Raw genomic sequence first — 25,392 nt, 5'->3', positions numbered from 1 at the left:
GTAGTTTTAGTCAGAGGCTTCTAAGCAAGGGAGCAACTTTCTCCAGCTGTCATGTGGGGAATGGATTGGAGGGGCAGGTTTGGCTGCCAGGATGCTGGAGCCCAGCCAGGGCCCTCTGCTTGGTCTGTGCTCCCCTGCCCAGCGAGCAGCCTCCCTGTAGGGAAAGGCTGGGGCTCCAGAACACCCACTGCAGCACTGCCTGAACCACCACCCACCAGCAGGGCCCTGGCTCCTTTGTAGACACAGTTCCAAGTAGCCTCCTCTGGTCCCCTCTGACTCGGGCAGCCTGTCCCTGCCCCAAGGAAGGCTAGCCACCCTCGGTCGTGCCTGGGTCTGGCATGGTCCCAGTGTGGGAGAAGGGCGTTTAGTGTCACATGGGTTCTTGCATGGGCTGCACTGGATCTCCCTCCACACTACCCCCAAACCAACCCACCTCCTTTCTTTTTTTTTTTGCGGTTTGCGGGCCTCTCACTGTTGTGGCCTCTCCCGTTGCGTTGTACAGGCTCTGGACGTGCAGGGTCAGCGGCCATGGCTCACGGGCCCAGCCGCTCTGTGGCATGTGGGATCTTCCCAGACCGGGGCACGAAGCTGTGTCCCCTGCATCGGCAGGCGGACTCTCAACCACTGTGCCACCAGGGAAGCCCCCCACCTCCTTTCTTAATGTCTGCGGCCTGGAGGTGGGGTCCTCTCTGAATTGGCCCTTCCCCTTGATAATCTCTCCCCTTCAGACACGGTTACCTGCCCTGGAATCTGGCTTCCCCTTGCCAGCTGTGGCTGCCCCACCTGAGCCCTGACCCCTGGCAGAGGGCCATGGTGGGGGAGAGCCTCTCTCTTTGGGTCCTTACTTCCCACATCTGACAGAACACCACCGAGGACCCAACGTGAATGAGTTTCTGGCGGTTCCTGCCAACCCTCGCCTGCCCTGTGCCCCTCTCCTCAGCCCTGGTCAGGGCACAGAACTTGCCCTCGGCTGCATGGCTCTCCTGAGGCTGTGCCATGGCACCCATCCTGTGAGCACAGGCTGTGGTGCCTTCCCTCAGCAAATCCATGTCCACGGTGGGAGAAAAATGGAGTTTGGGCCAGCTGGTGGAGCGAGTGGCACCATAGGATCCAGGGGAGCCCCGCTACTGTCCCTCCGATGCTGTTTCTGACGCTTCTGAGCCCTAGCGACTTCCTTCTCCAGTACAGACACCTGGTAAGTAACTCAGGCCCCCTTTTGCTGAAGCTTCACGGTTTTCTGTTGTGTACACTGGGTAGGAGACAGTGGGAATCTTGGGTGGGATCCTGGCTCTCACAAACTGCTGGGTGCCCTCAGGCAAGTCCCATTCATCTGAGCCCCAGGTTCCTCCTCGGAGGAATAAAGTGGGGGACACCTTATTTCCTCCAACAGTACCTGGCGTATGGTGTCTGACAGGCAGGGTACTTGGTGCGCTGGGCTGGGAAGCTCCCTGCCCCGGGATTTAAATCACTCTGCCCCAGCAGGCTGGGCTTAGGGAGCCCCAGGACTCCTCACCATGCACCATGCTGGGCGAGGACGCGAACTGTGAGGGCAGTTGGAGCTTTGCCAGACCCTGCTTTCCTGCTCTTCTAGTCAGGCAGACCAGCAGTGACCTTGGATTCCAGTGCTTAGCCGGCAGCAGAACGATGGGGCTGGCGTGCGTACAGGGGAGGGTTGTGCCCTCTGATCCCAGGGCTCAGCTGAGCCCCTTGGGGGAGGCAGGAGGCGCCCTCGCGCCCAGAAGCTGGAGCCGGCCAGGCCTGGGGCGGCGCTCCCAGGCAGGCGCTGGGGTAGGGCCGAGGGCAAAGAGATCGTTGGGGCTTCTCCTGCCCTCTTCGGGGCGGGCAGTCTGAGCCCTGACTTCGCAAGCACCGCCCCCACCCCGCCATCGCCGCGCGCCCGAGGACCCGGAGTCCACGCTCCACTCCTGCGAGCTCGGCTGTCGCGTTGCATCCTGGGCTCTGTAGTTTTCGAGGACCGTGGGCGGGGCCCGCTCGGGGTGCGCGGCTATTGGGTGACGGCTGGGGCGCCCGCAGCCATTCCCTTTGTGCCCGCCCCTTCCGCCCCGCAACGGCGTGTCGGAGAGCCGTGACGGGCTCTGCCCTGGTGCGCGTCAGCGATTGGTGGAGGGGCGGGGCCCAGGGGCGCGGCTGTCCGAGGATTGCTCGGGCGCGGCGGGGGCGGGCCCGCGCATGCACGTAAGGGCGGTGCCCGGGTCGCCGTGGGTAGTGCCAAGATGTCGGCGGCGGCGGTTCCGGAGCTGAAGCAGATCAGCCGGGTGGAGGCGATGCGTCTGGGGCCGGGCTGGAGCCACTCGTGCCACGCTATGCTGTACGCCGCAAACCCCGGGCAACTCTTCGGCCGCATCCCCATGCGCTTCTCGGTGCTGGTGAGGACGCGGGAGGACGCGGGCGGGCGGGTACGGGACGCCACTCGGACCTGCGCCCGTGACCCGGCGCTCCCTTGCAGATGCAGATGCGCTTTGACGGGCTACTGGGCTTCCCCGGGGGCTTCGTGGACCGGCGCTTCTGGTCGCTGGAGGACGGACTGAATCGGGTGCTGGGCCTGGGCCTGGGCTGCCTGCGCCTCACGGAGGCCGACTACTTGAGCTCTCACCTGACCGAGGGCCCGCACCGCGTCGTGGCGCACCTGTACGCGCGGCAGCTGACGCTGGAGCAGCTGCATGCTGTGGAGATCAGCGCGGTGCACTCGCGGGATCACGGCCTGGAGGTGGGGGCCGCTGTCCGGGCCCCGCCCCCCACCCCGGGGTTTGGCTCTGGCCCCGCGGAAGGCACCGATGGGTAACACGTCCCCCTGAGGGTCCCCTGGACAGTTTGGGAGGGTGTCGCTGTCTCCAGCTTCGGGGTGGGGAGAGGGACCAGGGGTCGGGTAGGGTGGGAGGGGGGCCGGGGCTGGGGCTCCCTCGGGGCTGTGTTCCATCTGCCTTGCTGCCTGCCATTGCCAATCCTGGGAATGGGGAGTGGGATCGGTGGGAGGATGGGAAGGGGCGGTGCCTGCCTCGGGAGGTGTGAAACTGCAGAGTAAAAAGAGGATCTTGTAGGTCAGGGTTCACGGGCTGGAATCTCATGGTGTGGGGGATGAAGGCTCTACTTCTGGGTTTTATAGTCTGGAAGACTGGGAGTGGCACTTGGGGTGTTTGGGATTCACCAGGTGAAAGAGGGAGCATGGGGGTGTGGACTGCGGGGCTTCCTGCCAGTGGATGAGGGCTGGGACTTCAGAGTGGGACGTGCATGGGGATGGCCTTGAAACTTGCTTGGGGAAGAGAGGGGCTGCACCGCACCAAGGGAGCTGGCTGGCTTCTACCTCACCCAACCCTACCCAGGTCTCCCATTATGTCCTTGGCAACCTGGCTGTCCTTCCTGTGGCCTAGCAGCTCACAAGCCCCTCCTGCCAAGGCCATGCCATCCGTGTGGGGGCCTGGTCCCAATCCTGGTCTCCTCTCCATGCAGGTGCTGGGGCTCGTGCGTGTCCCACTGTACACCCAGAAAGACCGAGTCGGTGGCTTTCCCAATTTCCTGAGCAACGCTTTCATCAGCACAGCCAAGTACCAGCTCCTCTTTGCCCTCAAGGTGCTCAACATGATGCCCGAGGAGAAGCTGGCTGAAGCGTTGGCTGCAGCCACGGAAAAGCAGAAGAAGGCCCTAGAGAAGCTGCTCCCATCTTCCTCCTGAGGTTGCTCCTGTGCCTTGTGTCTGTCACCCTCCCCCTGGCTCTCTGTACCCGTGGGCTGAGGCTGGGCCGTCCAGCCTCAGTGTGGGAGTATGTCTTCTAGCATGTTCTGTGCTTGACCCATTCCGACTGTGTGGGGGAGTGGGCACCTCGTCATCTCCACTGCCCAGAGCAGTTACTGGGTGGTGGCCTGGGTGCACCCACTCTAAAAACGAGCTCTCTGCGCGCGTTGAGGGCTGGTGGAGCCCCAGGTGTTGCCTCATGGCCTCAGTGGGTAGGTGCGCATGCACTTGAACCCTGGAGAAGTTGCTTTGTTCTCGTGGCAGTTTTGTTCTTGTGGAGGCCAACTTTGGGCTGACTCCATCCTGCGTCCTGCCCCGAGCCAGCCCCAGGGTCTGGAGAAACGCCAGCCCAGGATAGGAGGTTATGTTGTGAATTTTGGTTGTTAGCTTTATTTGTGGTGAGTTTTCAAAGCAGCTTTACCCCCTGTCTTGGTCCCTGTCCCTGCGGACAGTCAGGGCCGTGGGGCCCAGGTGTTCAGGGAGCTGCTGGAGAAAGGACAGTAAAGTCATGCCTCCGCTCTTCTGTGTGTTCTTCGGTCCTGGCTACAGGCCTAGGGGTGGACGCAGGAGGGTGTCCCCTTCCCTGCCACCCAGGGACCTGAGGGCAGGGGCCAGGCCTAAGAGCGGGGCTCTGGGTACCATTCAGGTGGAGCTGATGCAGGCTTCCCCTCCCACGTGGGGGTGCCAGCCACCTCCCCGTGTTGACTGTGGCACTGCCAGCTGTGGACTCTCTGGGCCATGGGCCTGGTCTGGTGGTTTCTTCACTGAGACTGACAGTATGAGGCCCCTCCCTGATCCTGGTGGCTCTGGTGGTGCCTGGGCTGAGCCCACTGCTTCTTCTTTTGAGAGCTTCCCTCTCTCTGTTCCCAGCACAGTCTGCAAGCACCTTCAGGAAACAGTGTGGCAGCACTGGCCAAGCGTGCACAATGACAACAGCAGAGCCACCACAGGACAGGAGGGTCACCCCTGGCGGTCTCCTATGGCCCTATGTCTGGAAAGACTCCTCAGCGAAGCTCAGTTTCCACAGCGCCAGCCTGGTAAGGAAAGCAATGCTCCCAGCCCAACCTGGGTGTCCCATCTTAGAGCCTCGACAAAGTGGCTGGCACATGTGGGCAGGGACACTCTGCTCTGTAAATAAAACACCTGTACTTGCTCCTCTCTTATTTCTGGGGCCTGCTTCGCTCTCCAGGTAGCTTTGTAGAATCATGGGGGTTCTGATGCAAAGGTGGCCCTAGCTACAGGCAACAGAGGGATGGGGCAGCAGGGATCAGCCAGTCGGTCCTGCCCTGGGCGAGGGCCCTGGCACAGCTTTTCTCTTGCTGTGGTTTATCAGCCAGTACCTCAGGCCGTGGGACCAGAACTGAACCCCTCACCAGCCAATCTTAAACTTTATTTTCCAGCAAATGACATATGCTGCCCAGGCGCCCCGCCCCAGGCCTCACCTGTCTGGGCGAAACTCAGTGTGGCACCTGTGGTGTGTGGGGACACGCTCTCCCCAAGGCCCTGCCTGCTCTGGGCCCCACTCCCGGGCCTGGACAAGAGACCCTCGTCTTGCCTCAGTGCGGGCCTTGCCCTCGCACCGGCCATAGCCCCGTCCTGTCTACCAGCTGCTCCTGGGGCCCGATCCTCTGGCCCTGGCCACTGCAGCTGCCCGCTCGCTGGCCTCCTGTCCTCCGGGCACACAGCTTCAGGGTGGATCAGTCACCCCACGTCAGATTCTGAGAAAGGAAAGGGAAGACTGAGGGAGGCGCTCACTCGGCTGCACAGCTGCCCTGCTCTCGGGGCCGAGGTCCTGGACGGACAGACACTCACCGTTCCCCTGGCTAAGGCTCCCGCCAGTTCTCCTTCCCGTTCAGCACTTGCAGCTTCTCCAGGCTCTGGGTCACTAAGCACAGCACTCGCCCTGAGAACAGGGGCAGACAGTTACTGCTCCGCAGTCTGGAGGGCTCGAGGGCACAGGAATGGATGACCTTGAGGGCTGGTGGGCTGTCCGGCCCCCTGGACTCACCCATCTCCCGGACTCGATCCTCCAGGGCTCCCGACAGCTGAGGGAGGCTCAGGGCCTGCAAGGCGGCCTGCCAGCCTTTGGAGTCTGTAGGGCAGAGAGCTGAGTAGGCCTGGGGTCTGTGCCCACAGGCCCTGCCTCTTCGTCCTGAGCCACTGCAACCAGGGGACGCCCCTCCCCGCCCCACCTTAGGTGCCATACGTCCCTCTCATTACATCAGAGTGTTCTCCTCCCACTTGTGGAGCAAAGCACTGATGGCCGGTCAGGGCTCAGCCCCAGGAAGGTGTGTGAGGGCCCCTGCCTACTGCTGGGCCATGCCCCGGGGGGGCCCAGCCAGGGGCTGCAGAAGTCACTTGAGGTCTTGGACAGTGGAGGCAGCCATGACCCAAAGGCCACCTGGAGGGACAGTGAGGACATGGGCTTGGGCACGTAAGAGGATCTGGGGTGGGGTGGTGTCAGTGTGATAACCACACTGAGACAAGTGTTAAAACCCAGCCTGGGGAGGCGTCCCTGCCCTCTGTCTACCTGTTCTGGGTCCAGGACACTGCTCTCCTTACCAGCTGTGGGGAGGCCTGGGCCCAGCATGGCCTCGAGCGGGGATTCATCCTGCTGCACTCGGGCGGACAGCTCAGCTTGACAGGCTCTGCCGGACATGAGAACCAATCGCTGGTGAGGGGAGAGGCCAGGCGAGCGCAGACACCCTTCTCCCTGAGTGTGAGGCGGGGCTCTGCCCTGTGTGCCCTGCCAGCCTGCGCCTGTGCGGCCCGGGCAGAGAAAGACCCACATGGGGCCCCAATGCTGCCTGGTGTGCCCTGCAAGGAGGGACAGCCAGATGAAATTGGGGTGGCAGTGACTCCAGGAGGCCCTGAACACGACCCATTCTTGGAAGAACCTGGAGGAAACAGTGACTTGGCCCTGGCCGGGGGGCAGCTCAAGCACCCACTTACCGCAGCTGGTCCAGGACAAGCGCAGCGTCCCGGGCCAGGGCCCAGGTCTCCCGCAACTGTGCATGGACGTCCTTGCGGGCACCATCCTGTTCCAGGAGGCAGCTCTCCACCACGGCCCGCAGCTCCTGCTCCTGTGACACCAGGCCCCGCATGGCCTCCACCTCCTCACAGCGCTGCAGCGGGAGAGGCAGCAGGTGCAGCAGGCCGGTTCGGGGGTGGGGAATGAACACTCGGGCGTGGTTCCCCCCCACCAGGTTCCATCTCCGCCGTCAGACTGCCTCCTCCTCTTCTGGCCTGGGGGGGACGTGTCTCCACCTTGGAGCCCCCCCAGCCTGGGCCCCTTCCTGCAAGCCCTGCGGTGTGCGCTGCTGACACCCTTTCTCCCCTGTGTCCACCTGTGCGCCCCACTGCATCCGAGCCATGATGGTTCCTGGCCTCGCTGTCCTGTCACCCGCCCTGGCTGCTGCTCTCCGCTGATTCTGGGCATCTGTCTCCACGCTGTGTCCTTCTCTGCACATCCCCTGCCCCAGCTCTCTACTTACTTTGTGCAGCTGGATGGCGAGCTCCTGCATCTCGGCTTCAAGCCGGTCAGCATAGGCCAGCTCCAAGGCATCACTGGGGGGGCGGGCGCTGCTGTGCCAGCGGGCGATGGCAGAGGTCATCTTTCTCTTGGGCCCAAACAACCTACAGCAGGGAGTGAGAGGACACGGATCAGCACCTGCTCTACGTGGAAGCTCCGTGGGCCGTCCTTCTACCAAGACTGTCTGCTAGAAAGATCCCAGCTTTGAAGGGGGAGAGTAGCCTCCAGGATCCTGGGACAGAAGACAGAAAGCGTCGTAAGGAGTCGTGACCTTCCCACCCTGCCTGGCTGCTGCTTTCACTGGACAGGGAGCTGGGGCTGCTAGGGATGCTCTCAAAGGTGAACAGTGGAAAACATCAGGGTGCCCTGAGCACAGCAGTGTTCACTGGGCCAGCTCGGGGCCTCGGGACCCAGGATGCCTGCACCTGAGCTGGGAGCAGCTGCAGGAGTGGACAGCTGACAGCATGGAGAAAGCCGGCCACTGGACAGGGAGGCTCTCCACCCAATGCTGGGAGCTGCACCTCAGCTGGTTCCTGGGCATTGTGTTCACAGAGGCCCTGGGACTCACGTGATGCCGATTTCCTTCAGGTCGCTCTCAGTGAGGGTCAGAAAGATGCGGAGGTCCACATCCTGCTCCTCAAACACCTGCAGGTATTTGAGACAGCCGATCTGCTCCAGCAGCGTGGCGAGGTCCTAGAGGGTGAGGAGCCAGGGCAGGTCAGAGGACAGGCAAGCCACGAAGACGTCGGGGCAGGAAAAGGCCCGTGCTGCACAAAGAGCTGCCTTTCTCCTGCTGAGCACCTGGCCTGTCCTGAGCTCTGCTGACTCCCAAGTTCGGCAGAGAGCCTGGGCTGCCCCCTGTGTGTCCTCGGGCAAGGCAGGCAGGGCGTCTCTGGACGAGTGTCTTCACTGCAGCAGGAAGCACACCCTGTGGCAGGTCTGCGGCAGCAGCTCCTCTCGGTCTCTGCTGACCCGGGACTCTCCATTTTTCCTTCACTCTGGGGGACAGTCTTTGCCAGACATCGCACTGTTGGTTAACATATCGTCCCATGTCTGGTCCCTGTGGTTTCTGATGAGAAATACGCTGTTAATCGTGTGGAGATCCCCTTGTACGTGCTGAATCACTTGTCTCCTGCTCCAAGATTCTTTGTTTAGTGACACTCTGTGATGTGTCCAGGTGTGGCTCTGAATTTAACCAACTTAGAGCTAGAGCTCATTCAGCTTCTAGGATGTGCAGATTCGTTTGTTGATCAAATCTGAGATTTGGCTTTTTTTTTTTTTTCACTGAAAACTTTTTTTTTCTTTGGCCTTTTGGATAGAAATGGGAATTTATTTGCCAGAAAGCATGATCCCTTGAGACCAGTGCAAGGCCTCCTCTTTGCTAATTCTGTGTTTGGCCACGATGCAGCCTGCCCTGCACTTCTTGTCTGCGATGCTAAAACCTGGCCTCCCCAGCACCACGTAGAGGTCCAGGCTGTAGGTACCAACGCCTGGTGTTTGATCCCCAGATCGATGTGTTCTTGGATCCCCAAACCAAAATTTCCAGTATCTGAGAGATTATTTTTTCTTAACTTGCATTCTCGCACCTTTAGACGTTTCTCCAGGATTTTTTCTGCCCTGGCCCCACGGACTGTGCGGTGGACGGCAGTCTTTTCATTTCCCCTGATAAGATTTGGCTATTTTAAAACATTTTTCTATTTTTCCCTCCCTCCTCTCCAGGAGCACCATTACGTGCACGCTGTTAACACTTGCTGGTGTCTCACAGGTTTCTGTTCATTTTTCCTCATTCTTCTTTATCGGATTGGATAACCTCAAGTGATCTATGTTAAGTCTTCTGGTTCTTTCTTCTGTGTGCTCAAACCTGCTGTTGAGCCCCTCTAGTGAAATTTTCATCTCAGTTATTGTACTTTCAGTTCCAGAATTTCTATTTGGTTCATTTTTATTTCTGTCACTTAATTGATATTCCGTATTTAGACATGGTTTCCTTTAGCTCTTGGAACATATTTTATTCTTTTTTTTTTTTTGTTTCTGTGTTACAAACCCTGTGTCAAGGCCTGACTTTCAGGAGATGGCAGTGACGGAGCTGCTCTGCTACGTAGGAAACCTCGACCCAGAAGCAGGTAGCTTCGCCCCACCGGCTCCTCTGCCAAGCACATACACCAAATCTTGGAACATATTTAAAGAAGCTGATTTAAAGGCTCCAATTGGCATGTGTTTATTAAGGTATCGAGAGGTCAGCTGCTCACCGAGCCTGGGAACACAGGTGCTGGAGAGAGCTCCCCAGAGGGGCTGCGAGGAGAAACCAGCAAAATCACAGGCTTTTAGTGAAGCGCAGAGCTGTGACTTTAATAAATGGCAAATACTGACCTCTCTTCCACCTTTGTACCACTTATGCCCACAGAGGGTGGGAGAACACACTAGGCAGTGGCGCTGCTGTTGCACCTGTAATCCTGGACAAACTGCTCAGTCAGAGCACCCATGATGAGAAAGGCAGCAATTAAGTTCTCATTAAGTCCCAACTGAGTGCCACTTTGCCTCTGCTTCCCATGCAGCTTGTCACTGTCACCTGAAAGCAGCTCTGTGATGCTGGTCCTGTGTTTCTCCTCCCCAGGCTCAGGGAGGCTGAGCTGAGCATGGAAACCAGGGGGAGAGACCGATCCCTCCATGGAAAGGGATGAACAGAAGCCCGGCAACTGGCTCCTCTCACCATTAGGAATCCTCTCAGCACGAGTAGCTTTCTAGGTCATATGGAGAAAACCACCCCACTCTGTTCTCTCAACAGTGCCGGCCCCATGGGAAGTACAAATAAATGCCTCACAAATCACAAGAAGCCCCACGGTCTTACCTGGGGTCCTGAGTAGGGGGACCTGTCAGTCTGGGGTATCAATCTTGGGGCACAGGAAGTCCCGGTGCCAGGAGGCCACTGGCTGTCGCTGCTGCTGTAACGATTCTTGGTCTTCACGTAGCTTTTAGTTTGTCTGCGAACCGAGCTTTTCCGCGCATGATCCGAATCCTGTGGTGAGAGGTGTGTGTTTAAAGCAACTGCGGGGGCCGGCAGCTGACGTGCTGCATCCAAGCTCTGCTCCCTGCCCCACCGCCAGTGTATGCGGCTTCATCTGCACACTCCCCTCACGGTGGGGAAGGTCTGAAACCTCCCGAAACTCCCCCGCCTGCCAGAGGCCTCCCATGGCAGCCCCCGTGGCACTGCATGGACACGCTCACCTCAAGTGAACTGCTAGGCAGCCCCCACGACGCCGGGGGCGGGGGGGGGCGGGGAGGGTCACCTCGTTGCTCTCCAGGGAGGCCTCGCTGCTGAGTTCCGGGGCCCGGGCCAGGCCCTCACTGCTGCTGCTGCTCCGCGCGGCCCCGAGGTGGGCACAGAAGGCGTGCTCTTCTGACAATGGCGAAGACGAGGACGCCTGACCACAGGCCTCGCCCATGGCGACTCCCCAGAGCCCTGTCCCCGAGCGGCTTCAGCCACAGCGCTCCCCGGCCCCTCCAATCGTTCACTGTTTGCTTCTGCTTCACGCCGACTGCCAGGCCAGGCCCTTCCTCTCTAGGCTCGGCAGGGTTTGTCTGCTCTGTTCACCGATAAATGCAAGCATCTAGCCAGTGCTTGGCACACAGGACACTCGGTAAACAGCTGTGGAATGGACGATGCACATAACATACGAAGACATTTCCTAAGGACTTACCAGTCAAGAGGCTAAGCCTGTCTGTCTGGACTGACTCCCAGATCCTGCTCAGAGAGACCCTGGGTGAGAAGTCTCCTCACCTGTCCCCATGCCAGATTATGACTCTCCTCACAACAGCCAGAACCTTCTCTAACCTTCACCCTTTCCTCTGCCGGATGGACCCGTCACAGGGCCACGGCCCAGCTGGACTGGTGGCGGGGGGGCGTGCGTACCCCGGCTGCTGCTGCTGCTGCTCTCCACATCCCGCTCATTGATGGGGGAGGTGACGTCCCTGTAGCAGAGGCCCCCCTCTTCCAGGGGGTTCTCATCGCTGCTGTTGAAGGTGACATAGCCCTGTGGAGGCACCTGCTCTGTGGACAGAATGGGGCACGTAAATCCACACGCATGCATAAGGAAGGACGAGTTCTTCCTTCCACACGCAACCACCTCCTCAGAGGGATCTCGGCGAGGGGAGCCCCAGGACAGCATTCTCTACTCGCCACAGTAACCTGGACAGAGCCGTGCCGTCTGCAGGTGAGGAAACAGGCTCCAAGGGGTTAGTGACCAGCTTGTGCCCAGCAGCGGGTGCACGTGGAGCCAGGCCTGGCAGTGGTGGCCTCTCTATCACGCCATGCTGTTGCTTTGCCAAGAGGACAAAGTAGGAGACGGTAAGCTGTATTTACAAATTCCTGAGCCAAAGGAAAACTATACTACAAGGTGTTCCCGCAGCTGGAAACATCTACTCTCGTACACACACCGGCCTGCATGGCCCCTGCGACTTTCCAGCACAGGGGCCAGTCAACCCCAATCAAGAAGATCCAGCTGAACAGGAAGGTTAAGAGGCCCTGGCTAAACATTAACGGCAGCGACAATGAATTATATAACCTCTGAATGTCTGCCTGCGAGAAAACAAGGAGAAGAGGCAGAACACAAACCAGAGTGTTTAATTCCGCCTTTGCCCCTGCCTCTGCCCCACAGAAAGTACGTGTATTTGCAATGAAAGAGCCTGGCTGGTGGGACCACAGGTAACTTATTTTCTTCTTTATACCTTTCTGAAGTTAGAGATTTTTTACATCAGCACATGCTATTTATCATTCAAAAATGTTTTTTAACTTTTGGCAAAGAGCATATATGCACTTAAAGAAAATTACACTTTCACACAGTGTAAGAAGAAAAACAGAATCTCCTGAAAGGCCAGAGCTGAGAGGCTAGTGAACACTCCTTCCCATGCCCCGGCCACAGCTCAGGCGGGACAGGTGGCCTGGGCTCCTCCAAAGGAACAGACTCTGCCACTCATCCCAGAGCCCCGAGCTCCCAGCTGCCAGACCGGACGCCCGTGTCCTCGCCCGCAGCACCAGCTCGCCAGTTAGCCCCCCGGACGCTGGGAGGAGGCAGGCCTGGTTACCAACCAGTGCCAGGACCCCTTCCAAGGGTCTGAGAAGGGAATCAAGTCCTCACATGGTCTCCTGGCTGGGAGGGGGTTCTGAGGGCTGCTCGCTAGACCAGCGGCCTGGCCACTGATAGCGAGACCCCCACCGGAGTCTGGTCACTCAGGCCAGCACGAGAGACAGCGTCAAGCCCAACTCGCCCCAAGAACTCAGCGCCTGTGCTCCCCAAGAGCACTGCACTCAACACTCAGGAGCTGACGGTCTGACAAAAACTCAGGCCATCTGGAAACTCAGGGTTTAGGGTTCTGGCCCACCAGGTGTCTGGTGGGCAGTTCTCAACTCCACACCCTGAGAAAAGAGTGCGAGGGCGGAGTCCTCCCCAGGGGATGCGGCAGAGACAGGAAGGGGACTCAACGGTCACGTTCTCCCTGCTGGGCTGACCCACTCACGTGAGGAATGGATCTGAGCTCAGCTATCTCTCTCCTACAGGAGAGAATGTTTTATTTGTAGTTTTAACCAACAGAAAGGAAACTCAAAGGACGAACCAAAATCCAAGAGCGAGCCACTGACTAATGCGTCTCCAACCCTGTGATGGATTCTGAGTCCTTGAGCTGCTGCTCCCACCTGGCAGCCCAGGTGGCCCCCACGTCAGGAGCCTGAGAGTCACTCATTCTCTCAGACAGAATCCTAGACTACGGTGTCGAAGCCACCGGGATCGTGGGGCACTCACCATAGCAAGGCTGCTGCATCCTGCCTCCGAGTCCAATAGCTGTGAGCCTAGCCAAGGCTCGCGGCCCCTCGTGGATGCTGAGGCCCTTCTTCCGACAGGGCCTCTGTCTCTGAGGGACAGGGCAGGATTCATCTGAAGAGCTCAGATCTTCGTATTTTTCTGTGGGTCAAACACCAAAATTTAGACAGTATGTTCAGTGATGGACTAATTTACTAATCCTCATAATGAACTGAAATAAAAATCATTGTAATTGCTTTTTTCCTTTTCCTAAATTAAAAAAAGTGTTCCCAGGATATCACCTGTAAGAAATGCCACAATGGGCGGGTCCACTGCTCAGATAGGCCACAGGGACATGGGGCAGGGGGCGGGGGGCGGGGGGGCGGAGTAAAATTGCAAATTACGGTGAGTGGCTCCAACTCATCCCTCTCTCTGAGTTTCCAGAATTTTTTACAACATGTAAGTATGTTAACAGTCAGAAATACATTCTGTTCCAAGCTGAGGTGACAAGTAAGATCCATCTCTTCATAAACATATGGCAACAGCAGTCACAACTTCTTAAGCCATTTTACATTCTCAACCTGAACAATCTCTTAGGAAACAAGTGCCACATAACAGCTCTGTGTGCTGTTTTACAACCCGTCTGAGCTGAAGAGCTCAGTGTGCCCACAGCTGTCAGCATTTTATAGCTTTTCATTGTTTTCCATATTTCATTACACCTAGAAGACAAAATTCAGGGGTTTATTTGTAGAAGGCGCCCATTGGGTAAGATCTCACTTTGGAGTTGGTGAACTGGGGTGGAGACATGCAGAGAAGCCCCTCATTACCACTGTATCCACTGTGTGCTGGTATCTGTTACAAAGCAGTCCTGAGGCCAAGAAGGGAGAGGCTCACTCAGACATGAACTGAAGGCTCAGCCCAACCACTGCCCGAGAGCAAGAGAGTCACTGGCCCAGTTTCCAAGCCCAAGCCAGTGACGCCAAGTGGACCCCTCCCTCACACTCCAGGATCCATGCCGCCAGGAGGAGACTGGGGTCTATCCAAGCAGAAGCTGAAGGAGTCATAAAAAATAAATGTTCAGGCAGGGGAACCAAACAAAAGGTGGCTCCACAAGTCTGAACCTCCTGACGTGGCCCCTTGATCCCGTACAGTTGGCAGAATAGACAGAACCACACGAACCCCACACCCCAACATGGCCCAGGTGGCAGGGAGCCCCACAGACGCCAGCATCCCTGATGCCCGGGAGGAGGTGAGCACCCGCTCCAGCAGAGACTCAGCACTCACCCCATTCTCTGCACAGAGACTAGTGGGTCTAGGAAACACACCACACAGAAGAGAGATGTGGGTAAAGACCAGGCCCAGATGGTTTCACAGGGAATCCTTCAAAGACCACCTGGGGGGCTTCCCTGGTGGTCCAGTGGTAAAGAATCCGCCTTCCAACACAGGGGATGCGGGTTCGATCCCTGGTTGGGGAACTAAGATCCCATGTGCTGCGGGGCAGCTAAGCCCATGCGCCTCAACTACTGAGCCCGCACTTGCATGCTGCAAACTACAGAGCCTACACGCCCTGGAGCCCATGCACCACAACTAGAGAGAAGCCCGTGTGTTGCAATGACAGATCCCACGTGCCGCAACTAAGGCCCAATGCACCCCCACCAAAAAAACAAAAAACAAAAAGACCACATGGGACCAATGCTACATAAATTGTTCTAGAGCACAGAAAGGAAGGGAAACTTTCCAGTTCTTTTTATGAAGTATAATATTGAGACCTATAACTGATAAAGATAGACAAAAGAAAATCACAGACCAACATCACTTATGAATATCCATACAAAATTAATCAACATTAGCAAACAGAATCTAGAACCACATTAAGAAAAGAGACACCAAGTGGGATTTATGCCAAGAATGTAAAGTTGGTTCATTATTAAGAAATTCATTAACATAATATACTGTGTTAATAGATCTAAGGAGAAAATTCACAATCATCTCCATAGATGTTGAAAACACCTTTGACAAAATTCAGCACTTATCCTATAAAAACATTCAAGAATACAGGAAATGACAAATACTTTCTTAACATGACAACATATATGCAGACCTTACTCTGCAAGCCAGCATCTTACTTTTTTTAAAAAAACATTTATTTTTTATTCTTTATTTATTTTCATTTATATTTTTTATTTTTTGGCCACACCACACAGCACGCGGGATCTTAGTTCCCCAAACAGGGATTGAACCCGCGCCCCCTGCAGTAGAAGTGTGGAGTCTTAACCACTGGACTGCCAGGGAAGTCCCAAGCCAGCATCATACTTAACGTGGCATTTCTGCTAAGATCAGGGCCAAAGTGAATGCCCACTACCTCACCTCATTCAACGGGGAACTAGAGGGATTAGTGAGTGCGATGAAAGCAAAGAAATCTGAGGTACAAAAATCAGGAAAAAAGTAGTAAATCTGTCTCTGTTTGCAGGTTTTATGGCAGTGTACCTGGAAAACCCTAGAGAACAGATAAATAAATTCAGACAATGAAAGAACTCAATAAGGCAGCAGGCGGTAGAACTGTGGACAGACAGCAGTCGCCTTCCTCTGCACAGACAACAAGCCGTTCAAGGCTATGATGGCGGCATTAAGAGGGATAATGCGTTTACAACAGCAATGACGAAAATCAGACCCTCAGGAATAAACTTCAGTTATATGCAAAATGTATTTGAGGAAAAATTTAAAACCCTCTTGCAAGACACGAAAGTACACTTGAACAAAAGGACGTCCCTTGGTCTTAAGGCGACTCAACAACACAGAGCAGTTCATTTGTACATTTGCCATAGTCACAAAAATATCAGCATGCTGTTTTTAAGGAGCTAGACAAGTTGATGCTGAAGTTCACACAGAAAAGCAAGTGCCAGGAAACACTGGAGAAGGAAAGCTACGAGGAGGGCCGGCCCCACCACGTGGCAAAACATGTCAGAGAAAACCTCTGTCATTTACACAGTGTGGGTCTGTGTGTGCAGAGTCCAATGGAACAGAACAAGCAGTCCAGAAACAGACCTGAATGCAAACAGAAGTTCAGAATATATGGTAAAGATCACTAGGTCAAAAATGGACTTCTAAACACATGATACTAGGACAACGGGGCAGCTGTTTAGAAAAAACCATCCATGAAAATACATTGTGAATGGATCAGAGATCTACATGGAGAAATGAAACCATACACATATTAGAGGAAAACATGGGCAATTTGTTGTACAACCAGGGCATAGGGCAAGATTTTCTCTGACTTAAAACCCAGAGGCAATAAACGGATGAATTTGACTACATAAAATTAAAACATCTGCATGGCAACAAACAGCACAAGCAAAGTCAAGAAACAAAAACCAGAGCGATCCCCTCTGTGAGCTGCCCTCCTCCTCCCTGTCCTGCCCATCCTCAGCCTGGCAGTCCCGCCCTACATTCTACACCCTCTCCCCTCAGCCTGGGTCCTGGCCAGGCTCCAGGAGCCAAAGGGGAGGAGGGGACGCCAGCAGAGGCCTGGCCGCAGACGCAGGTACCTGGGCTCCGGTAGAGGCTCTTGGGCAGAGAAGGTGAGTGAGCATCTATCAGCCCCACAATCTTCATGTGTCCATACTGCTTGGCCAGCATCCGGGCTGTGGCTCCACTGTGGTCTCTTGTGTCCACTTTGACTCCCTGTGAAAGTTTGTGAAAGAAGAAGAGTTAGGAACCTCGCCCACAAAGCAGCCTCGCTTCGGGGCTGCAGACCCTGGAGGAGAGGGAGGGCGCTGGCATCTTCCTGACAAGCTCACATCCTGCGAGAAAGTGGGGAAGGTAATCCATCCCCCCCCCGCCACCCATCCATCCATCCATCCATCCTATCTATCCATTCTATCTATCCATCTATCTAATCTATCTATCTATCTATCTATCGCTACGTTGGGTCATCGTTGCTGCACGGGCTTTCTTTTTAGTTGCAGCGAGCGGGGGCTACTCTTCGTTGCGGTGCGCAGGCCTCTCATTAAGGTGGCTTCTCTTGTTGTGGAGCATGGGCTCTAGGTGCACAGGCTTCAGCATTTGTGGCACATGGGCTCAGTAGTTGTTGCTCGTGGGCTCTAGAGCGCCAGCTCAGTAGTTGTGGTGCATGGGCTTAGTTGCTCCGCAGCATGTGGGATCTTCCCAGACCAGGGCTCGAACCCATCTCCCCTGCATTGGCAGGCAGATTCTTAACCACTGCGCCACCAGGGCAGCCCTGGGAAGGCACTTCTTAGTGACAAGAATGGAGGGCGCCCAGCTGGCTCTGACGCTGCAGACACACACTGAATGGGGAGCATGTGTCCCACTCGCTGCACCTCTCTTCACACAGAGAAAACTGGATACAATAGATTCACTGGAGGGCCAGCCTTTAAAAACCATAATCAGATTGGGAGCACCACCCTTCTGAAACAGAATTGGTAACTTTTACCCAAAGCCCTAAGAAGTACTTATCGTCTTCAGCACAACAGTTCCACTTCCACACCACATATCTGCAATAACAAAAACCCGGAGACAACTTAAATGCTCAGGGGAGTGGAGAGTCAGCTATGTTACTCCCATAAGTGCTGATATTTACAAATAACAAAATTATAACCAAGATTTTAAAAGAATCACAATACAGAACTATATATATACATTACAACTGCAACAAAACAAAAAAGTATACAGAAAGTAATACTGGAAGGAAATATGCCCAAACTGTTAGTATTATTTTTAAGCAGTAAGATAATGGGGATTTTTCACATCTTCCTAATCTTCTATATTTTCTAAATTTACTACTATGAGCACGTTTACTTTTGAAACTGGAAAAGCCCAATAAGCTTTCTATTTTGAAAGCTTCAACCATGCAGCCTCGTAGTTGATGGTGGGACTACGAGCCCGTGCTCTGGAGGGCAAATCAGAAAGAGGTAGTTTAAACCTGAAAAGTGTGCACGCCCTCCGACCGAGAAATTCCACTTCTGGAATTTAACCTCAGGAAATAATGAAGGATATACACTAACATTTAGGATCTTCTCTGAAGCAGTTAGCATAGTGAGAACTGAAAAGAACTAGTTCACTAGGGGATTAGTGAAATAAATGAGAACACATAAAATGGAACACCACCCACCCACTTACATGACGGGGCCAAGTGTACGTAGAAACCTGGGCAGGTGCGCACAAGACATCGTTAAGAGAAAAAAAGCATATTACAAAACATTCTGTATAATGGAATTCCACTTTGACTTAAAATATTTATCCATAAAAAACTAGGATACTTGGGAATTCCCTCACAGTCCAGTGGTTAAGACTCAGGCTTTCAGTGCCGTGGACCTGGGTTCAATCCCTGGTCGGGGAACTAAGATCCCATAAGCTGCACGGTGGGGGAAAAAAAAAAAAAAAAAAAAACTAGGACACTCAACAATGTGTTAATGTGTGCTACCTCTAGGTGATGGGATTATGAGTGATTTTTGCTTTCTGTTTGCTTAAATATACTTTCTAATTCTTTTATAGCAAGTATATATCGCTTGTATAGTAAATATTTACATATGTACTTTTTTTCCCCTATTTTAGAAAACTATGATCAACTGACAGTCTTGGTTGAGCCCAGTACAGAAGGTGATTATCACACTTCCCCCTGGTAGGAAAACAACTGCATTTGTACAAAAGCCTAATTAAGCTTTACTTTCTATAATCCCCAACTTTCCAGAGCTCTGGTTAGAAATCAGCAATGAAACCTTCAGCCTTAAAAGATCATTTCAGGGGGGTGGCAGGGGGAAAATTGGATGAAGGTGGCCAAAAGGCACAACATCCTGGGGGGAGGGGCAAAATAGGGGTAGGGGATTAAGAGGTACAAACTATTATGTAAAAATAAATAATCTACAAGGATATATTGTACAAACAGGGAATATAACCAATATTTTATAACTATAAATGGATATAACTTTCTGGGTTTTTTTGGCTATATCTCACAGCTTGCGGGATCTTAGTTCTCTGACCAGGATTGAAGCGGGGCCCCCGGCAGTGGAAGGATGGAGTCCTAACTACTGGACTGCCAGGGAAGTCCCTAAATGCAGTATAACATTAAAAAATTGTGAATCAATATGTTGTATACCTGTAACATATAATATTGTACATCAACTACATCTCAATGAAAATTTTTAAAAAGGCACAAACTTCCAGTTTTAAGCAGAAACTAGGGATGTAATGTACAACATGATGACCACGGTTAACACTGCTATGTGTTATATAGGAAAGTTGTTAAGAGAGTAAATCCAAAGAGTTATCATCACAAGGAGACATATGTATATAGATATTTGTATCTGTATGAGATCATGGATATAAACTAAACTTACCGTGGTAAGCATTTTATGATATACAGAGGTCAAATAATTATGCTGTACATCTTAAACGGTGATGTATATCAATTATATCTCAATTAAAGCTGAAAAAAAGATAATTTCTAGTTTCAGTTTGATAGAAGGACCCAAAGGTTTCAACCAGAAAAACAATACCATCTTTACTGAAGGATTTTTTCTTTTTTTTGGCAGCGCCACGGGGCTTGTGGGATCTTCTTAGTTCCTCGACCAGGGATCGAACCCGCACCCCCTGCATTGGAAGCGTGGAGTCTTAACCACTAGACTGCCAGGGAAGTCCCTGAAGGATTTTAACTAATATCTATTTCTAAGCCTGGAAGACTTCAACTTCAGATTATACTAAAGGAAAAAAAGAGTAGTAACACTATTCCTTAATAAGGAAGAAAACAACTGACAACAAGAAGGCTCCAAAGGTGAGGGAAGAAAATATTAGAATTTCCATCAATTTATTTATCCTTTAAATTTTTTTGTTTTTCTATTTTATAATGTACATAATATGTAACTAGAGAAGAACATGATGGAAGTTCATTTTAACTGACAGGAAGGTGGGATCACAAAGCTTAGAGGCCATGAACCAGCATGATGGCGGGGGGCACACCCCATGTGGAGGCCATGGCACCCTCAGCTCCCTCCTAGGAGAGGCCCAGCCCACCCTACATGGTCCTACTGGAAGGAGGGACATGGGGTACGAGGGAAGTGGCTGCAGCCCCTTCCTCCCCTGGCAAAGAGCACGGGGTGCCCAGCCTCCAAGTGTGGAGCCTGGCTAAGGGGGCAGGTCAGGGGACCGGGTGGGCTCACCCATGACTGAGCAGGAGGAAATGTGCAGGGAATGAGGAGCATCCACACAGGGCCAGCCAGACGGCCTCCCTAGCAAAGGAATGACCCGGCCCATCAGCCAAAAAGCAACCACCAGAACTGACCAGCCCCTTCCACTCCTGATTAGTGCACTGGGGGAGGCTCACTGTTGATTTCCTGAGTTTGATAACTGTATGTGATAATGAAAGAGAAAATTTTTGTTTTAGGAAAAACATACTAAAGTATTTAGGAGGGGGACTTCCCTGGTGGCAAGGTGGTTAAGAATCCGCCTGCCCATGCAGGGGACATGGGTTAGATCCCTGGTCCTGGGAAGATCCCACATGCCGTGGAGCAGCTAAGCCCGTGTGCCACAACTACTGAGCCTGCGCTCTAGAGCATGCGAGCCACAACTACTGAGCCCACGTGCCACAACTACTGAAGCCTGGGCGCCTAGAGCCCATGCTCCACAACAAGAGATGCCACCACAATGAGAAGCCCCACTTGCCACAACTACAGAAAATTCGTGCGCAGCAACAAAGACCCAATGCGGCCAAAAAATAAAGAAAAAGAAAAAAAAAGAAAATGGTTTGTTTAAAAAAAAAAGTATTTAGGAGGAAAAGGGCATTATGTCAGCAACTTACTTTCAAATGGTTTCAAAAAAGATAATAGGTATATAGAGACTGATGAAGAAAATGAAGTGAAATGTTAACATTTGGGGAATTCAGTGAAGGTACGCAAATTCTCTGTACTATTTTATAACATTTCTTTAAGTCTGAAATTGTTTCAAAGTTTAAAATTTAGAAAATTTTCCAAAATAAATCCAATACAATTTGTTTTCCCTACATACGAGTCGCCCACATACAATCTCAGACCCAGCTGGAGAGTAAAGGCACCAAGTGAGGGTGTAATCTGCACAGTACATAAAGATCAAAAGTCTGATTCTCTAACATGTTTTCCTTTTAAAAAATTATAACAGTAACTGTCCCTTATTGTCTTCAGTTCCACCTTATTTAAAATCAGGCTGTAAGCTCAGAGGCAGAAGTTATGCTTTTCACAGCCAGGGCTCCCTGCCCCGCATCAACGCCTGTCCCTTTGCTACGTCTTAAGGAGGCCTAGTTCGTGTGAGTGGAATTACCTTCAAAGAATAATTATGTTCAGAAAAGGAAGCGCAGATGGCAAATAGATTTATGAAAAGATGCTCAACCTCACGAGAAATCAGGGAAAGGCAAAAATCAACAGGAGACCACTCAGCTGATAGCAGGTACCAAGGGTTTTGAGGGGACAGGAGACACAAGCTATGAAACGCTGTCAGAGGTGTGCAAACTGGGACACCTATGGGGGAGAGCAAGGTACACTCTCTAGTGAAGATGCACCCAGCCTACACACCCAAAATTCTGCTTTGAAGAACACATCTTGATCTCCTAAAGAAATCCCTTCACATGTGCTCAAGAGGACAAGTAGAAAATGCTAACTGCAGCACTGACAGGAATAGCAAGGTGGACATGACTTAGGGGTCCACTGACAAAGGAATGGAAAATATACCGTATTCATACATTCAATAAATACAGAGCTGATAAAATGAGTGAACCCCGTCTACATGTACCACACTGTGTTAAATGACACAGTCATTATATAAATATATAACATATAAGTAAATATATTATTTATATAAATCTTTAAAATATATAAAACAAGTCTACATGCTGCTTAAGGACACAGAGCATGTGATGAGAGTATAAAGTCAGGGACAGGAAAGGTACAGACCAACATCTGGATAGTGTTTACCTCTGGATTCATGTGGATTAGTTGTATTAATATTATCTTCTGTACTATTTTGAATGTTTAAACTACTTCATAATTTAAGAGTCATAATGCTTACTGCTGTAGACACTGTTCAAGATGGTACAACTTGCTCTTTGGATAGCAATTTGGCAACATCCACGTGATGGCTGTACTTAGGCTACATCCAAAACTTCTACCTTTAGTACCGAACTGTACAGATGTGGTCGCACAAGTGTGTGGAGAAGTATGTGTGCAGATATCCCACACAGCACTGTGCATGATGGCAAATACAACTTGATTCTATCTGCAGACCACTGTTAGAGAAACTGATTCATCCCTACAAGGGAGTGCTATGCTGCCATACAAGAGAGGAGAGCTTTATATCTACTGATATAGAATAATCCAGGATAGACAAGTTTAAAAAAATACAAACAGGATTTCCCTGGTGGCGCTGTGGTTAAGAATCCACCTGCCGATGCAGGGGACGCAGGTTCGCTCCCTGGTCAGGGAACTAAGATCCCACACGCCACGGGGCAACTAAGCTCACATGCCGCAACTACTGAGCCTGTGAGCCACACACTGAGCCCGTGCACCGCAATTAGAGAGCCCTCACACCACAACTACTGAGACCGTGCGCTCTGGAGCCCATGCGCAACTATAGAGAGAAGCCCACGTGCCGCAACTAAGACCCAACACAGCCATAAATAAATAAATAAATAAGACAATTCATAAAAGAAATACAAATGGTCAATAAATATGTTTTAAAATGTTCAATCTCACTAATAAGTACAAACCAAAACGAGATGCCACTTTTCTCCTACCAAACTGGCAAAACTTTACGATGGTAACATCTAGGGCTGGTGAGGATGTGAGAAAATGGGCATCGTCATGTATTACTGGTGGGAAGAACAAGAGAGACATCCTTTTTAATGGGAATTTGTTAGAACTTACTAAATATTTCCCCCGTTGAACTTTTTAAACAACTTTATTAAGATATAATTCTTGGGCTTCCCTGGTGGCGCAGTGGTTGAGAGTCCGCCTGCCGATGCAGGGGACACGGGTTTGTGCCCCGGTCTGGGAAGATCTCACATGCCGCGGAGCGGCTAGGCCTATGAGCCATGGCCGCTGAGCCTGCGCGTCCGGAGCCTGTGCTCCGCAACGGGAGAGGCCACAACAGTGAGAGGCCCGCGTACCGCAAAAAAAAAAAAAAATAATAATAATAATAATAATTCTTCTACCATGCAATTCATCCACTTACAGTTTACACTTCAATGGTGGACAACCACCACCACAATTTCAGAATGTTTTCATCACACTGAAAAAAAAATCCTGTACCTCCCGCCAGCCCTAGGCAACCACTAATCTACTGGTCTCCACAGATATGCTTATTCTGAACATTTCATACAAAAGGAATCACACAATGTTCAGCCTTTGTATCTGGCTTCTCTCACCTAGCATATTTTCAAAGTCCATCCAGGTTGTAGGTAGCACGGGCAAGTACTTCACGCCTTCTTATGGCCAATTAATATTCCATTGTATGCATGTAACAATTTTATTTATCCGCTTATGGACATTTGGGTTCTTTTCACCGTTTGTGACTATTACAAACAATACTTACATGGACATTTATGTACAGGATTTTGCCTGGACCTGTTTTCAGTTCTCTTGGGTATATACCTAGGAGTGGTATATATCCAAGTGCTGGGTCATTTGGTAACTCTATGCTTAACTGTTTGAGGAACTACCAGAATGTTTTCCAAAGAGGCTGCATCATTTTTCATTTACAGCAGTGTATGAGGGTTCCAATTTCTCCACGTCATTACCACCTCTTGTTATTGTCTTTTTTTATTATATTATTATTTTCCTGGTTGTTTTGATTTGCCATTTTCCCTGATGACTAATGGTGTCAAGCATTTTTCCATGTGCTTATTGGCCATTTGTGTATCTTCTTTGGACATATATCTTTTCAGATCCTTTGCCCATCTTTTTATTGTCTTTTAATTTAACTGCCCTGTTTTTTTTCTTAAATTAATTAATTTATTTATTTTTGGCTGCTTTGGGTCTTCGTTGCTGCATGTGGGCTTTCTCTAGTTGCAAACAGCAGGGGCTACTCTTCGTTGCGGTGCGCGTGCTTCTCACCACAGTGGCTTCTCGTTGCGGAGCACGGGCTCTAGACACGCGGGTTTCAGTAGTTGTGGCACGTGCACTCAGTAGTTGTGGCTCGCGGGCTCTAGAGCGTAGGCTCAGTAGTTGTAGTACATAGGCTTAGTTGCTCCATGGCATGTGGGACCTTCCCAGACCAGGGCTCAAACCGGTGTCCCCTGCATTGGCAGGCAGATTCTTATTAACCACTGCACCATCAGGGAAGCCCTAACTGCCTTTTTATTAGGACCTATTAAGTTCAAAATGTGAGCACCAGTAATCCCTCTTGTAGAAGTACAGCATACAGAAATAACTGCATGCGTGCTAAAGCTGTGGGTGCCAAGATATTCCCTGGAGCACTGCTTATAATTGCAAAATGTTAGAAACCTAAATTTCCACTAATAAGGAACTGACTGAACTAACTATGGCATGGATACTGCATGGAATACCATACAAGGGTAAGATGTCTATGGCATATTACTTTTTAGAAGCTGCAGATCAAATACACAGTAGAATCCCACTTTGTTCAAAACAAAAAGCCATGTGTTCGCAGGTGTACCTACAGACATACTTTCTCAGCAGAGGAAAATCCTGGGTCTCTTTAACAACCAACTGGGCATCTTGTGGGGGAACAGGGGGTGGGTGGAAAAGGAAGGAAGATCTTTGCCTCCTTATTCTATACAAATATTTTAACTGATGGGATGATGAGTGCTATTTACTGTTTTAAAATTTTTTCCATACTTTTCAAATAATAGTATTTTTAAAATTATTACAGGAATAGGTGTCTATAGTTGCTCACCACTGTACCCCTAATGCCTAAGCACCACTCAGCACTTGGCATCAACAGATACTCAATGAAAATGTGTTGAATAAATGGATGAAGAGCAGTTATTTCTGTGTAGGAGAAAGTTCTGTTACAGTTTATTCCTCAGTGATATGATGCCTCACTTGCTGTGACTAAATTATAAGCTAATAAACAGGGTCACTTACATGATTCAGAAAATACTGCACAATTATTTCATGGCCAGCGGCAGCCGCTTCCATCAAAGGAGTGAATCCATATACGGGCTCCCTGCAAGATCGAGACTGCAGTCAGATGATAAGCAGAGGAAGCTCTGGGGGGCGGAAGCTTGCCTGCTGCAGACAAAACCTCAGTGAAGCAAAGTCACCCATCCCTAAGCCTAGAGGGCTCCCTGAATGTGGACAGATGAGAAAGTGAGTATCAACA

The 25,392-nt window shown here is 51.7% G+C and overlaps 3 protein-coding genes across 11 annotated transcripts in view; 2 read left to right on the top strand and 1 right to left on the bottom strand.

Moving 5' to 3' along the window:
- MGRN1 (mahogunin ring finger 1) overlaps positions 1 to 892 on the top strand; it is a 55,501-nt gene extending 54,609 nt beyond the window's left edge. Inside the window, exon 17 of the mRNA XM_028484131.2 lies at positions 729 to 892. Within this exon, the coding sequence (XP_028339932.1) occupies positions 729 to 787 (59 nt within the window). The 3' untranslated portion in view covers positions 788 to 892. The remainder of the gene's footprint in view (positions 1 to 728) is intronic.
- A 1,231-nt stretch (positions 893 to 2,123) lies between these two features.
- On the top strand, positions 2,124 to 25,160 carry NUDT16L1 (nudix hydrolase 16 like 1). 3 transcript variants are annotated; one of them, XM_007126533.4, is made up of 6 exons: positions 2,124 to 2,387; positions 2,468 to 2,728; positions 3,469 to 3,691; positions 4,626 to 4,787; positions 18,643 to 19,858; positions 20,468 to 25,160. In XM_007126533.4, the coding sequence occupies exons 1-3, from the start codon at positions 2,235 to 2,237 to the stop codon at positions 3,688 to 3,690; spliced, it is 636 nt and encodes a 211-aa protein (XP_007126595.1). In that variant the 5' UTR covers positions 2,124 to 2,234; the 3' UTR covers position 3,691; positions 4,626 to 4,787; positions 18,643 to 19,858; positions 20,468 to 25,160. The 3 variants fall into 3 exon arrangements, with proteins under 3 accessions (XP_007126595.1, XP_007126594.1, XP_028339940.1); XM_007126532.4 differs by lacking the exon at positions 20,468 to 25,160 and having other exon boundaries at positions 4,621 to 4,787; positions 18,643 to 18,886; XM_028484139.2 differs by lacking the exons at positions 4,626 to 4,787; positions 18,643 to 19,858; positions 20,468 to 25,160 and having other exon boundaries at positions 2,468 to 2,799; positions 3,469 to 3,670.
- LOC102990524 (ankyrin repeat and SAM domain-containing protein 3) lies at positions 5,123 to 25,232 on the bottom strand. Of its 7 annotated transcripts, none has more exons than XM_055082463.1 (13): positions 25,155 to 25,232; positions 16,617 to 18,234; positions 13,075 to 13,233; positions 11,112 to 11,327; positions 10,567 to 10,676; positions 10,128 to 10,295; positions 7,851 to 7,975; positions 7,245 to 7,386; positions 6,703 to 6,875; positions 6,313 to 6,398; positions 5,759 to 5,842; positions 5,563 to 5,653; positions 5,123 to 5,488 (listed from the first exon to the last, which is right to left on the bottom strand). In XM_055082463.1, the coding sequence occupies exons 2-12, from the start codon at positions 16,705 to 16,707 to the stop codon at positions 5,574 to 5,576; spliced, it is 1,434 nt and encodes a 477-aa protein (XP_054938438.1). In that variant the 5' UTR covers positions 16,708 to 18,234; positions 25,155 to 25,232; the 3' UTR covers positions 5,123 to 5,488; positions 5,563 to 5,573. The 7 variants fall into 7 exon arrangements, with proteins under 7 accessions (XP_054938438.1, XP_028339934.1, XP_028339935.1 ...); XM_028484133.2 differs by having other exon boundaries at positions 16,617 to 16,752; XM_028484134.2 differs by having other exon boundaries at positions 5,123 to 5,468; positions 16,617 to 16,752.
- Positions 25,233 to 25,392: the final 160 nt, after the last annotated feature.

The sequence above is a fragment of the Physeter macrocephalus genome, unplaced genomic scaffold, assembly GCF_002837175.3.
Source record: "Physeter macrocephalus isolate SW-GA unplaced genomic scaffold, ASM283717v5 random_131, whole genome shotgun sequence".
Lineage (NCBI taxonomy): Eukaryota > Metazoa > Chordata > Mammalia > Artiodactyla > Physeteridae > Physeter > Physeter macrocephalus.
Note: the sequence above shows the minus strand (reverse complement) of the source record. Positions and strands in the feature narration are given on the sequence as shown.